Source organism: Schistocerca piceifrons, chromosome 1 (genome assembly GCF_021461385.2).
Source record: "Schistocerca piceifrons isolate TAMUIC-IGC-003096 chromosome 1, iqSchPice1.1, whole genome shotgun sequence".
NCBI lineage: Eukaryota > Metazoa > Arthropoda > Insecta > Orthoptera > Acrididae > Schistocerca > Schistocerca piceifrons.
In genome coordinates this window covers 152,307,524-152,323,848 of record NC_060138.1, presented here as the reverse complement: position 1 = coordinate 152,323,848, position 16,325 = coordinate 152,307,524, and the positions used below count along the sequence as shown (strand labels likewise).

The 16,325-nt window shown below is 37.9% G+C and overlaps 1 protein-coding gene across 1 annotated transcript in view; it reads left to right on the top strand.

Moving 5' to 3' along the window:
- Positions 1–16,325, top strand: part of LOC124799421 (protein rogdi) — a 70,602-nt gene that overhangs the window by 20,617 nt on the left and 33,660 nt on the right. Inside the window, exon 5 of the mRNA XM_047262922.1 lies at positions 15,148–15,268. Coding sequence (XP_047118878.1) covers positions 15,148–15,268 — 121 coding nt within the window. The remainder of the gene's footprint in view (positions 1–15,147; positions 15,269–16,325) is intronic.

The following is a 16,325-nucleotide window of genomic DNA, read 5'->3' as shown; positions in this document are numbered from 1 at the left end:
ACAGGGTCTGTCAAAAGTGGTAAATCTACAGGGCGTACACGTACGGCAGTTACTCCACAGAACATTGATGATGTTAGAGCGTCAGTGCTGCAAAGCCCGCGTCGTTCCACTAGGCGTCGTGCTCAAACTTTAGGCCTCAGCCGTAGTTCGTTGCAGCGTATTTTAAGCCGTGAGTTACAGTTTCACCCATACAAAATTATGATCACGCAAAAGCTGTATGATCGTGATTTTGAGCAGCGAAGACGATTTTGTGAATCAATGCTTGACATTTTGTACTCTAATAATGATGTTGTGCTTCTTATGTCAGATGAAGCCCATTTCCATTTAGACGGCTATGTCAATAAACAAAACTGCAGGTATCGGGCAGCAGATAATCCCAGAGAATTGCACCAAAAGCCTCTTCATAGTGCTAAGGTAACAGTCTGGTGTGGAATTTCAAGATTGGGGATTGTTGGTCCTTATTTTTTTGAGGAGAACAACGCTACAGTCACAGTGAACTCGAAACGTTACGTTAACATGCTACGTAGCTTTTTGGTGCCGAAACTGCGAGAGTTACATGTAAATCGAGATCGAATTTGGTTTCAACAGGACGGGGCCACGGCCCACACAGCCAATGACTCCATGTGTGTTTTAAGGCGGATGTTCCCCCACCACATCATCTCGCGTTTTGGAGATGTCCACTGGCCCGCGAGATCACCTGACCTCTCAGCCTGTGATTTTTTTCTTTGGGGATACCTAAAGTCAAAAGTCTACGTAAAGAAGCCCCGAAACTTAATTGATCTGAAGGAGGCAATCAGTGCGGAAATTATGGCAATTCAAGAAGAAACAGTAGTGAAAGTGATGGAAAATTTCGAGGAAAGACTTGTGGAATGCATCACCGAGGAAGGACACCATGTTCCGGAAGTCATTTTCCGTACATGATTTTTTGTGGTTAGTTCTTGTAATTGGGTGCCTGGGAGCATTTAGTTACGTAATTGAATAAAATTAATTTGTAAAACTGATGGAGTTATAGTTATTTAAAATGTGACCATCCTTTTTGGGCCACCCTGTACTTCCAAATTCGTTTCCCTGATGAATAGTGTAGGTATAGTAACATTTAACTGCCAAGTTAGAGTTTGAATGTTCTGATCTTTCAAGTACATATTTCTGGTAGTGATAAACGTCTTACAAATCAAAATGAAAGGAAACCGACTATTGAGAATGATTTATATAATATTCCATCTTACTTGCAGATTAGGTATAGATGTCAATGCTGAATTTATTACTGCAGTACACACTAGTTCCATTATTTTTATTGCTACAGCAGACCACTGATTTGTTGGAATGATTACTATGACTAAATGTGATCTTGCAATTTAAATCGTTGCAGTTTCATGATCTACAGGGCCGCTAGATCAACTATGCTATGCTGTGTATTATGAATAGAAACTTGGCGAGGTGCTCTGTCACTGATATGTATCATCTTCAGAAGAAAACTCCACAAAAATTACAGCACATATAGAAAATGGACGCACTTGAGTAGATAGAACATCTAACAAAGTTGAAGTGACTTATACAGTCTCAAAGTAAATTTATTCACTTATGAAATTTTTTACCAAGTATCATTGTTCATAGTAACAAGATATTTACATGTACAACACAGAAAGGTGTGAAATATGCAGCTATAAAACTTTTGATAATCAACGCACACAAATAAAATGTCTGAGACATACACAGGATGTATGTGCCTCGTAAAATCAAGGAAAACTGTGGGCATTTTTTCATCTGGAGGAAACTGGGATAAACACGAGAATTTTTTAGAATTCCAGGAATTTTTCATTGTTTTAATTTTCAGTTGAATTTTTATAATGTTGACTAGTAAGAATTGATACTCTAACAAATAATTTTTCTTTATCCTGCTACTGCAGAGTAATATTACAGCAATAAAATGTAAACGAGAGAAAAACACCAAAATAAAACTTAAGTTGCAAAGGGAATGCACCATTGTAACATTAAAATGCAGTGCACACATGAGTGTCATCCAATAGCAAAATGCGTCAAAGGCTTTAGGATGGAGATTATGCAATACTTCATAACAACAAACTGTTTTCGATGAGCATAATGTCATAGCTGTTTACATTAGGTTGGTTTGAGCAGTTGCCAGCGAGCTCATGCACATGTGCAGTTCAGTTGGATATGAGTAGTGCCTTCTCCCACATCTGGCTACTTGACATGTGGCTGTTAGCTGTAGAAGCAGTAGCAGCAAGTAGCCAGATGCTACATGGAATAAATTTTCTGGCATACCCAAGCTGGCGGATTCATGTATGCCCAGGAGCAGTCTGTGTTGTAGTGGAGCGGGTAGTCTCCATGTGACCCGTGCTTATGTTATTGATTTTGCTGTTTCCTTTTATAGCTCTCATGCCACATGAAAAAAAGCCTAATTTCTGTGGCTGGGAGCTATCAAGTGAATTAAAGTATGTGCGCATAATTATGGAAGACTAAAATATGTTCTTAGTTCTGGTTATAGAAAAATTTATTTTTTAAAAAAATTTGTATTTCTTATTACTAGCTTGTTGCAGTGCTGTATTGATGCAACATCACAGCACTGCAGAGTACAAATTAAAAAAATATCTATCTTAAAATCACAAAGTAACAAAATATTAGGGTACTGTGAGTTACAGTGTTTAGTTTTGAAATGAATATTGTGACAAGGCCTGATTTCTTATTTTGCATTCCTTATCTGGATAGGATATGATAAAACAATTGCACCAAGTATAATAACTCCATATTTCCCCTCTGAACAACATGCCTCACTGCTGCACATGGTCACATGATACCCCATTACACATGAAATTCCAAAACAGAAATGCAACAAAAGGAATACAAGCAGAGCAGACACAAAACTTGGGCTTTCTACATCATCACAGGAGTGCATGCGTGGTAACATTTGTTTTCTGGCACTCTCTGGCAAATCTTCAAACAAACCTATTTCGAACAGGTCTCAGAAAAATATTGTGAATTGTGGTTTGAAAAGCATTACTTTCAAAGTAAATTTCCTTTTACGCAAGATGAATTATGTTATGTGTGAGAATGTGCAATTAATTTCTTAAACACAGAGCATTTGACTCTCATTTAAACCTCAAAACTTTGAGGACTACCCACTTAGAAACCCTTGGGTTGCAGAAGACCACACATTTATGTCATTATTCAAAATGTTTCTGGCACATTTGTGTGACATATCTTAAAAGCTAAAAGACCAGTATTGTATGTGAAAGCTTAGCTTTTTGTGTAGCTGTACTGTATGTATATTAATTTAAACCATTAACTTTTTGTGTGTTTGCGCTAAGAAACAGTGATGTTGCTATAGGCTGACTACATCACATGTCCTATGCTCTGAATGTCTGCTGTCAGCAACTGCCTAGATCCTCTGACATTAAGCTATGATTGACTTACAAAAACACATCACAATATTGATTTCAATGCTTTGAAAACTAATGTACTGTGTTTGGTGGAATTTGAATTTATACTTTTGTAATATGAAAATATGCAGCATACATGTTTCTGCATATCAGAGATCTTTCCAAACAGCGTTTTTTCTTTTCTTTTCTTTTTTTTTGTATTTGTTTCTTAAAGTGCTCAGAAGTTCTACACCAGTGTATAAAATATAAAACCTTAACCATTCAAAGGACTGATACGTTTTACAGTTCAGTGGGGAAGTGTACTGTCATTTAACACAGAGAAAGTATATTTTTAGCTGAGAAATCTGCAAAAAATCCAGGAATTCTTTTTCCTTGTCCACATATACATCCTCCACACAGAAAAAGTGATTTCAAATGCAGATTACATATGTTTCTCCTTAACAATTCATTTTATATCATCGAGGGGTTCTGGTATAGATATCGTCATTTTTAGAGGAAAAAGAATGGAAAGGACCAGCATGGAGACATTGATGCTCTCATGATGGGAATGTGGAGTTAATAAATTATTTTATTTTGTGCAGCTGAAAATCTGAGACTGACAAACTCGTACATAAACTGCAATTTAGGGGTGAGCTTATCAGCAACCTGCATATTTTTGTTTTCTAGCTGGCACATTGCATTAGACATGTTGCTGATGAGAGGTGTAAGCTTCACAAGCTTGGAGAAACAAAATATTGAAGCAGCAGGGGGAAAATCAGGGAAAAGGAGAAGAGCCAGAAGTCTTTTTATATCACAGTATATATTAATATAATAGAGGGAAACATTCCACGTGGGAAAAATTTATCAAAAAACAAAGATGATGTGACTTACCAAACGAAAGCGCTGGCAGGTCGAAAGGCACACAAACAAACACAAACATACACACAAAATTCAAGCTTTCGCAACAAACTGTTGCCTCATCAGGAAAGAGGGAAGGAGAGGGAAAGACGAAAGGATGTGGGTTTTAAGGGAGAGGGTAAGGAGTCATTCATTCCAGTCCCGGGAGCGGAAAGACTTACCTTAGGGGGAAAAATGGACGGGTATATACACACACACACACACACACACACACACACACACACACACACACATCCATCCACATATATACAGACACAAGCAGACATCTTTCGACCTGCCAGCGCTTTCGTTTGGTAAGTCACAGTATATATTAAATTTGATCAAAAGGAGAATTCACTTAAAAAATTACAAGGAGAAACAGTATGATGCTTTGTCAGTGCATACCTTCACGAGGCAGAATTTTAAGTACTGCAGATAAATATGTATGTAATCACAAAGAAAATGTTCTAACTTTTAAAACTCTTAGTCCCTTCTTTGGGTCATTTAGAGAGGGTGCAGTATTAGTTGGAGGCAACTTTAACCTCCCGAGTATAGACTGGCATGCTTATGGATTCATTGTGGGAGGTACAGTTAGACATTCATGCAAAATACTTTTGAACACATTTTCTGGTAGCTGTATTGAACAGCTAGCTAAGCAGCCCACACACATTGGAAACATTTTAGGCCTTGTAGCTACGAGTACGCTGGATCTTATCGACAGTGTCAACATAGGAACGGGGATTAGCAATCATGATGTCATTATACCAACTATGGTTACGAAAGTTAATAAATCAGTCCAGAAGGCTAGGAGAGTGTTTGTGCTAGATAGAGCAGATAAGCAGTTGTTAGCATCTCACTTAGGCCATTAACTAACATCACTTAGTGCCAGTAAGATGGACATACAGAGCAATTAAGGGCATAGTAAGATGGATGTAGAGAGGAATTATGGGGAAAGTTTAAGCAGATTGTAAATTGTGGTCTTGAGATTTATGTGTCTAGTAAGTGGATAAGGGATGGAAAAGACCCTCCATGGTTTAATAACAAAGTTCATAAAGATGCTAAGATAGCAGAGGCTGTTGGAGAACACACAAATAATGACAAGCAAAGGTTAGTAGAGCTTCATGTGGCCATGAAAAGGTCTATGCGCAAAGTGTACAACTACTACCACCATCATACCTTAGCAAAAGATCTGGCAGGTAACTCGAGAAAAATCTGGTCGTATGTAAAATTGCTAAGCGGGCGTAAGGCTTGCATTCAGTCCCTTGTTGATCAATCGGGTGTGGCTGTTGAAGATAGCAAAACAAAAGCCAAAGTTTTAAATTTCATGCTCAAGAAATCATTCTCACAGGAGAATCGTACAAACATACCATCATTTGGCCACTGGACAGACTCCCGTATGGACAACATATTAATAAGCATCCCTGGCCTAGAGAAACAGCTGAAAGACTTGAAAGCAAATAAATCATTAGTTCTGGATGGAATCCCAAATTGTATTTACGAAGAGTATTTTATGGCATTGGCCCCTTACTTAGCTTGCATTATTTATGAATCTTATCACCCAGCACAAAGTTCTAAGTGACTGGAAAAAAGCACAGTTGACTCCTGTACGTAAGAAGCGTAAAAGAATGGATCTACAAAATTACAGACCAATATCCTTAACTCCAGTTTGCTGCAAAATCCATGAACATATTCTCAGTTTGATGATAATAATAAACTTTCTTGAGACTAAGAAGCTTATGTCCATGACTCAGCATAGTTTTAGCATGCAAAACTCAGCTTGCTCTTTTCTCATGTGATATACTGTGAACTATGGATGAAGGGCAACAGGCTGGTTCCATATTTCTAAATTTTCTCAAAGCATTTGACATGGTGCCCTGTTGCAGGCTCTTGACGAAGGTATGTGCATGTGGAGTAAGTTCATAGATATGTGAGTGGCTCGAAGACTTCTTATGTAATAGAACTCAGTATGGTGTCCTCAATGGCGAATGTTCATCAGAGACGAGGGTGTCGTCAGGCGTGCCCCGGATTGCTGCTGTTCTCTGTATACATAAATGATTTGCTGAACAACATGTGCAGCAACCTGCATTTGTTTGTTGTTGATGCTGTGGTGTACTGTAAGGTGTCGAAGTTGAGTGACTGTAGGAAGATACAAGACAACTCAGACAAAATTTGTAGTTGGTTTGACGAATGGCAGCTACCTTTAAATGTGGAAAAATGTAAGTTAATGAGAATGTGTAGGAAGAATGCTCTTGTAATGTTCGCATACAGTATTCGTAGTGTCCTGCTTGACACAGTGAAGTTATTTAAATATCTGGGCATAATGTTGCAAAGTGATACGAAATGGAACGAACGTGTGAAAACTGTGGCAGCGGAAGCAAATGGTCAACTTTGGTTTATTTGGAGAATTTTAGGAAAGTGTGGTTCACATGTAAAGGAGACCAAATATCCTATTCTTGAGTACTACACAAGTGTATGGGATCCGTACCAAGTTGGATTGAAGGAAGACATTGAACCACTTCAGAGGTGGCCTGCTAAATTTGTTACTGGTATGTTTGAACAACATAATGAGGCCAATAGCACAAGTAATTGGTGAAGGAAAGATGAAAGCTATGGTGTTTGCAGATGATCTGATGATGATTTGGGGGAATGAGGAGGAGGAAGTAAAAGAGCAGTTAGACATATGGGAACAAACAGTACAAGAATATAGGATGAAATTTAATATAAATAAGAGTGAGATGATTATCACAACAAGAAAAAAGGAGAGAGGAACAACTGGAATAACAATTGATGGGAAACAATTGAGGAAAGTGGAGAGTTTCGAGTACATAGGAAGCTTGGTACAGGAAGATGGAAAAAACAACAGAGAAATAAACGAACGGGGGGAAAAAAGCAGAAGCATATCGGAAGAGTGGTAGAAGTCTGATATGGAGCAAAGATCTAACACACATCAGTAAAAAGGTTATATATACTATGTCTTGATCCTGACGTATGCATCTGAAACCTGGGTTATGAAAGGAAGAGGGAAAAGCCAAGTTCCACCTAGTGCACATTGTTCAGTGTGAAGTGCTCGATGATCTACATTACAGTGGCCACTTATTGATCTGGATACCTCTACCAGAGAGCAATCTCCAAAAGACGAGGTTTCAGAATGATGAACTGGATGCTGTAAAGCCAGCTTGCTGTGATGAGAATGCCGAAATATGCCAGTTGTATGGGTGTCCATGAGGAGGATTTGAAGCAGATGTGCAAGGGACCTATTTACTGCTGTACGATGAATTGTGTTGTCTAGATCAGCAAAGCAGGCTTGTCCAGTGTATGATAGAGCATTTAACATGCCTAAGCAGTGCCACAAGCCACGGTCCAGCTTTCTATCAGTATTGAGCTCTTACAAAGAGAATTTGTTTTCACTTTGATTCTACCAATGATGTTTACAGCTGTCCTTTATCAAGTAGGAATCAACATTGTCCGTTTGCACTTTGTATATTACCAGGTCATGACAGCATTCATTGCAGTATCTGGCATTACCTTAAAGAAACATTGAAAGAATACTCAGCCAATATTGTTGATGAATAATGCAACCAGTCACGAATATATTCAAAATGCTTTTTTCCAATACCATGACTGGTTTTGGGCTACCTTGACCACCTTCAGATGGCTAACATTTCCAATTAAACTGATGTTTTGGACAGCAGCATGTCTTCTGCTCATACAGTGTGCAAGAACATTTAAATATTTAGAGCCACTTTATATGTAGTTTCAGTAATAAAAACATGATAATGCCACTGCAACAGTTGTGTACATTTTCGTACGTTCCAGTGGATGATGATTTGTTTTGGTTTGGTTTGTCAGGTTTTCCAGGTTCAGGTATAAGCTGCACTGCGAACAGTCCACACAAAGTAAACAAATAACATTGGCACTTTTCATAATATTCTTAATGACAGTGTTGAGCTTCACACTCTATGCTTTTGTTTACAACGTAAAGAGTATCCTTTAAGCAAAGATATGAAGATATAATTCAGTTCCTATTGAATATAAATGTAAGCTAAGCAAAGTACATATATGGGATGTGCAACATATTAGCAACAAAAAAATGCTTGAACTCTAAGAATGATTTTATTATTACAGGACTATATGTCAGGTTGTTTTCAGTAAGTATTTTTTAACAACTAGCAGCAGATATTTTAATGAGATATTATAAAGCCATCAGATTGCATAATGCTAGGAAACCTGGAAATGGTTCCTAATTGTTAAATATGTGTCTCCTCCCTCTCTCTGTCCATCTCTTCCTCCCCAATCTCTCTGTTTATCTCCCCCCCCCCCCCCTCCCCCCCCTCTCTGTGATTCTCCTTTCTCCACCCATCTCGTCCTCCTCCTCTCCCATCCCTGTCCCTCTTTTTCTCTGAGTACTTTGAGCCTAGTTTATTGGTATAGCAAACAAACCCTTGATTGGGAGTTGAAGTTACTTAGAATGAATTGGGGCATTGGTTGGGATCATTGGTATATGGGGTGCGAGAGAGACCTCTCCGATTGCTGGATCTGTGAGGATAGTATCTTCAGTGACAGTACTTCGCATGGTTTCAATCTGCGAATGCATAGGATTACAATGTTTTGTATGTTTTAGATTCCACAGTAGTATTCTAATCATAAGCTGATAAGTCATAAATACAACTTTCCTGTTTTCTGTTAAAACTAACTGCAAGGAATAAAACGAAAAAGCACATCGTTGTGTATGCATATTTTGTTTAAAATTTATATATAAGGAGGAAGAATATATGTAGGAGAAACAATTTGTCTAATGGTTTTAATGCCCTGATATTGTAGTTCAAATTGACTACAAGAAATAAAACTAAACCACACATTTTTCACAGCACAGCACAGTCAGCTACAATGGAAAACCTGTTATTGTTGTTTTAAAAAATATATGGGCTTTGTCCATCTATGTGAATATTTACTAGTGTGTTGTGCAAAAATTTCACGCAAATTAATCAGTAACTTTTTCAGATTTTTGTTAACACCATTTGTCTAATATAGCTTAAATTTAGTAGTATGTTACATTTATTAAAAAATATGCAATCTGCTGCTGACTAAATTTTATTAGTGTGTCATGTGAAAATTTGAAATAAATCGGTCGAGTGCTTGTTGAGTCTCAACTTGCTTTTTATAGTACCAGGTGTACAACTTTGCTTCCACCATTTGCTGATAGGTGGCGACCACGGTAAGAAGCGATTGAAAGAAACAGAACGCAGATGTCAGGCAGTTAGCTGGGTCCTTGGTCAACATAACCTCATTCAAACATTAGTCAATTTTTGTCTGCATCATAAAGTTGTACTTGATTGAAAATGTCAGTTTACGAGCCTAATTATCGTCATTTGCGGGAGGTGTTACTGTTTTGTTTCAGTGTGAAGAAAACAGCGGGTAAGTCTCATTAAATGCTCTCAAGTACGTGTGGTAAGGACACTATTAGGGAAAGAATGTGTCGTGACTGGTTACAACGCTTCAAGAATGGTGATTTTAATGTCATAGATCGGCATAGTGGTGGAAAAGAGAATGTATTCGAAGATGTAGAATTGGAGACATTGCTGAGTGAAGACTCATGTCAAACTCAAGAAGAATTGGCACGATTAGTGGGAGTGACACAGCAAGCCATTTCAAAATGTCTCAAGGCTATGGGCATGATTCAGAAAGAAGGAACTTGGGCCCCATGTGAGCTGAAACCAAGAGACATTGAACGGTGTTTGTGAACAGCTGCTTCAGAGGCAAAAACGGATGGGATTTCTGCATTGCATTGTGACCGGGGACAAAAAAATGGGTTCATTACGCTAACTCTAAACGAAAAAAAAAAATAATCATGGGGATATCCCGGCCATGCTTCCACCCAACGAATATTCACGGCTCAAAGATCGTGCTCTGCATTTGGTGGGACCAGCTCGGTATTGTGTACTATGGGGTGTTAAAACCAAGTGAAACAATCACAGGTGCTTGTTATCGAACGCAGTTAATGTGTTTGAGCAGAGCATTAAAAGACAAATGGATGCAATACAGTGAGAGGCACGATAAAGTGGTTTTGCAGCATGACAATGCTCGACTCTACGTTGCAAAAGAGACCAAAACGCACTTGGAAACATTAAAATTGGAAGTCCTACACCACCTGCCATATTCTCCAGACATTGCTCCCTCTGACTATCACCTGTTTAGATCAATGGTGCATCGCCTGGCTTACTAACACTTCCGATATGAAGTAGTCACGAATTGGATCGATTTGTGGATCGCTTCAAAAGAACAATAATTTTTTTGATGCAGGGTTTGTACACTGCCTGAAAGGTGGGAGAAAGTAGTGGCCAGCAATGGAAAATATTTTGAATGATACATTGTTTCATTAAAGCCTCAAATGTTGGGGAAAAAACAGCGGAAGCAAAGTTGTACACCTTGTAGTGTAGGTAAATTAGACATACATGTACACAAATTTATATGTACAGAACTTTTGATGGTTGTTAACAGTTTATAAGTTACTCGATAGCGGTACAGAATTAAAAAGATGAAGCTTGGGATTAAGGATACATATTTGCCCAACATTAGAGTTATGTAACTTTACACTGCAATCATTAACAGGTTTATTTGGAATATAAATATATGCAAATTACATTGCGTTAAGTTTTTGGAAGTGTTAAAAATTAAAGACTTTTGTTAAGCTATGGTGAGTGTTGACTTTGGTGCCTGTACCTCTTCATCTATAGGAGCTGTTAGGATGTTACATAGCGCAGGTGTTCTTCTATTGCAGTGTGGGAATTCTTGTATAGATTTGTCTGTTGGATGTCCATGTTGTGTTTTTGTGTGCACAGCCCAAGAAAATGATGTAAAAATTGTGTGTTAGCCAGCTCCAGTTGCTCATTTAGAATGTATTCAGGTGAACTGAAGGTGTGAAATATATTTCTGGTTCTTCTATGATGTCCTTGTTATTGCATTTGTTAGTGCTGCATAGTATGTACATATTAACTTCAATGTTAGGAACAGTGTCTCTGTGTTGAACCATATGAGTGGCTATTGCAGATTTATTCTAACTTACTAGGCTAAAAGGCATCCATGTGTTCAAGGTATCTTACATTAAAGCTTCTGCAGGTATGTTCAGAATAAAAGCTTAAGCAATTGTCACAATCTTGTAAGTTCCTGATTTTTCAAGGCCTGGGCTGGTAGTTTTGGTGCTATGGATCATGTTGATGTTGCACCATGTTATTTATGTGGAAGTTTATGTGAACATGTGTCCTTTTGAAAAGATTTGCTACTTTGCATGATATTATACCTAGGAATGGAATGCGTGCAAATATATATATTTTTTCTGGTGGTTGTGAATTTATTGCAGGTAATTTTCTATTTTAATTTGTGAATTATTTGTGGATTACAGCCATTATTTTCCACTTCAGTTTGGGTAATATTGATTTACTTCTCCTTGGAAGATGAAGTAAGGGAAATTTTATGTACAAAGCTTAACATGGATCTGAAATAACCATTTTGTTTTCTGTGGGGTGGCATGAATTGCAACAGTTTGGAAAGGATAGATAACTCCCCACTTAGAGGAGGTGTTGAGCTGCAGACAGGCACAGTAGTGAAAATGACTACTAAAATTTAAGGTTTTGGGCAATGTTCTTCTCCTGAAATAGAAACACACACACACACACACACACACACACACACACACACACACACACTGTGTGGGCACTGGAGCCTAGGCCCTAGTGCCCAGAGAGAGTGGCTCTGTGTGTGTGTGTGTGTGTGTGTGTGTGTGTGTGTGTGTGTGTGTGTGTGTGTTCCAGCACCTAGGGACAGTGGCTGTAAGTATGTGAGTTGTGTGTGGCATGAAAAATTAATTGTAATTACATTCGTTGTGGTGGTAGGGGTAGGGGGGAGGGGAGAGGGGAGGTTGCTTTCTATGATTTGACAAGCATAGTTTTCATACATTTTTATTCTAGTATCAAAATCAACATCTTCCAATATTTTTAATTTCATTTTGAAACAACAATACCCCAGCTTCTGGAGAAAAGCTGAATTAATTCCTCTCATAAAAATAAGGAAGTATTGTACATACCCCAGTATGTACAATAGTGTTGTCCTCACCAGCTGTATATGGAAGACACTTAGTACAAGGCCAACTACCTCATCTGGATGTTAGAATCAAGGTTACTGTTTAGTGTGGGCTTAAGAGATTTCACTCTATCTTTGATAACCTGTGTCTGCTGGACGCAGGTATACAGCACACTTTTCTGTGCAAGCACTTTTTAATTGTTATCTTCTTGTACCTAGAGAAGAGCTATGGTATTGCATTAGATGCAACAAAATATGCTCAACCACCTTTCAAGTATGTGGCTTTTAAGGATGACTTCAAAAATTTTAAAATCTGGTGATTCATTGGGGTTCCTGGAGCCTCAGATTCAATGCTGACAAACTTTGTTGTCTTTATCTACACATGGATGCAATAAAACTAATTTTCTGTATTCCTGACACCTTTTCATAGGTACCTTCTGTACAGCACCTTCCATATTTCATTTGAGAGGAGATTTCTATTAATTCTGGTTGATCAGTGTGTATAGAACCACGCTTCATAACGAAACCTTATTTGTATGGTGATGGGCACATCTAAAATTTCAGTAGTGTTGTGTTTGATGTTCATGAGTACTAATATTTATAAATGTGCATAATTGGAGTGTACCAATACTGTATTCACTATATACATATTTTATTTAAATACTCTTGACTTTGGTTTATAGAATGCTCACCTTGATCATCAGCTTGCATTTAGTGGCAGCTATGACAGTGTTCTTAAAGGATTATATGAGACTATGCCTTTTGAGTCAAGTTTTGAGAATTACATGAAGAGAAACAGCTGTAATGTCTTAAGCCATCATTGTATTCTTATATAATCATCAAATTTTATGATGTACTTGGGAGTTCTCATCACTCCTTGTAATTCTTATTGTAAATATTTTGTCTTTGTTGAATTTATTGTAAGAGAGTGAAAGTTTGAAAGCTCTTGAGCAAAAATCGAGTGATTCTGTAAAATTCGTTGTTACTCACTAATGTCATCATTACTGGTATCCTTGGAGGTATCAACATTGGCAATAAATTCATTTCCTGTTTCCCCATCATCCTCAGTGTTGTTCACTAACTTTTAGAGTATTTTAGATACAGCACTTCTTGAATGGTTTTACAATCGTTGGTGCTTTGATGCTTTTTGAGGCAACTGAAAGCCAGTGAGCAGTAATACAGAGTGCAGCACACTTTGTTTTTCATGTTGTAGTCAGTTCACAGTTTGCTTCACAAAACCATTTTTCGTACTGTTCTTGAACATAACCTTTGAAACGTTTATTTATACTTACATCTGGGGGCTATAACACAGAAGTCATTCCTTCAGGAATAATGACAAGGTACTGTCTAGGCTGTGGATCTTCTTTTTTTCATTGTAACTGAGATGACCATGAACTGCGTGAAGACAAAACATTAGCGGTAGTTTTGATAGCCTATTAGGACAGAATTTAGAGATGTTTCGGAGTCAGTCAAGCATTAAAGTTCGTATCCAGACCTTTTGTAGGTTTTGAACAATGGCGTCATAAGGGAAGGGCTTTGCATTATTAGGAATCTCAGGGCTCTTTTTTTGCTTGAAGATTAAGACAGGGAAAACTTGCACCCATCTGCTGTGATTGTCATCATTACAGGTATGCACTGTTTTTCATTCCCTGATATTTTGATGGTAACTTCTTTTGCTGTTCCCTTCTTGTCAGTTGTGTAATTAAGTGGCATATCAAATCAAACTGGCTTCTCAACAGCATTGACTATTTGGCTCATTGAAAAGTTGTTCTATTTCTGAATTGTGATGGCAATGATGCAATTCATGAAGTCTTTTCTTAAAATCCTGTGAAAGTTTCTGGCATATTGTTGTCTGATTTTATAGAAACAAACCCACCTGTTTCATAAAGCAATCAACCCATCCACAGAATATTAAGAACTGCAGCCACCTCTTTTGCTTTGTTTCGTTTGGTGTCGCTAATCACAGATTGCCCATTCTTCCTCCTTTCAGGGATGAATTCCAAAACTTTTACTTCAACAGGATATCTTCTTTTGCGAGGGCCAGTGAATTTCTGTCTAGTATGGATAGTTACAACTAATGTAAATATCTGTTTCTCCATAAGCGAACATTACTGTTAATTACTTTAAACTCTTGTCCTGCCCTCCTGTTACCATATTTTTCAGCGCAAGGAATTATTTTACATTTGGAAAGAAGAATCGTACAATATTCTTTGTGTGTGCCTTCCATTTCGCAATTACCTTATGCAAACACACTACATAGTTGTAGGTCAAAAATAGTGTAACGAAGTTGAGAACTACAGCAGTGCATTGTGACATAAGGAACACTACCTAAATTTCAGTAATATTGCCAATGAATGACAGATTCAAGTTTATACTTGAATGTAATGCGCCAAGGAATCGTATGTGTGCTGCAATTTTGAATATTGCATATGGTAAAAAAGTCCACGTTAGATTTGTGTAAACATAGTGTCAAATTCAACTTTGTCGCTCACACCTAAAAATAAATAAATAAATAATTAAAAAGAGGCTATCATAAATAGGTTTTCAAGACCAAGAATGATTCAGAGCTACTGGGTCACTGTGTTAATAAATTGCAGTTGAAAGCACGAAATAATTAAGTTAATACATTTGGTGTTTTCTTTAAATCTGTAACTGCCATTCATGGTTGAGATGTTTACTAGGAAACCTCTTTCCTTAAACCAAACTGCAACATATCTTCCCCTACCAATCAGTTATGGTTTCTCCCACTAGTATGTAGTTTAACATGTCTGTAATAGCCATTTGAAATGCTCAACAGGTCATCAGAAGAAGTACTTTATATATTGGGCAACATACTGGGAGCCTTGCAACGTGCCCGTACCAGTCTCATAGTGCCTCGTAAGAAGACTATTGATGACCTCATGAGAAGCAGGAATATGGTAAGTCTGAAGTGTGTGCATGCCAAAGTGTAGTATCTATCCTAAGCCATGAACATTGCAGCAAACCATCTGCTGCAGAGTGAAAGACTCATTGTGCAGACAGCCCTATCCATTACACTGTGCTGTGTCACATGCTTTCACCCAAATGTTCTAACAGGAATGTAGGAAAGCTTTTGTGGAGTTTGGAAGATGGGAGTTGTGTACTGGTTTATCAGACCATGAAGTGCCCTATGTGACACAAATGTTGCCTGCAAAATTCAAAGACAGAGCTTTTGTTCACCTCTGACACAGATTTTTAATCAGCAAAGAAGTATCATTGCAAAAAAAGAGGGAGGGTGAGGGTGTTGAAGTGCCATTCCCTACAGTATCCGTCAATCGAAGGGTGCTAGTCCAACTAGAAATACAGAAATACCTGGAGCTTGCAGAACAGGAGAGAGAGATACTAATACATAAAATCTTTCAGCTGAGCTGTGATTAATTTGCTGTTTCAAGAAGATTACTGTGTGTGGAAAGAAGTGTAATAGATTCAAAGTTCTTATTTTCAGGACACAACTTTTAAATTGATGAGCAACTACTGAGTTGTAATTAAAATAAGCCACATTTCTCAAGAGGTAAGTGGGAGTTATGATAATGATAACAATCATAATAATAATAATAATAATAATAATAATAATAAACCCCGTGGAGGCCCCGGGAAAAGAATAGGCCTCCGGTATGTTCTGCCAGTCGTAAAAGGCGACGAAAAGAACAAACCACTAATAACAGAACTAAAGAAGCCTCGGACAAGCGCCGTCATGGTCGGGGACGACGCTTGAACCCTATGCCCGCCCACAATGGTAATGACACTGCTAGCCAACTGGAAAATGATTTAAATCCAAATAGAGGTGTTTTGCAGGATATGCTTCCTGCAACCACCCTAGAAGGAAAACAAAGACAGAGGATGAGATGGTCAGATGAAGTTAATCGACACCTCATGTTCTGTTATTACCAAGCAACAAACCTAGGAACCAACACAACTGGATACAGATCACAAGTATACACAACATTTATTACCAGA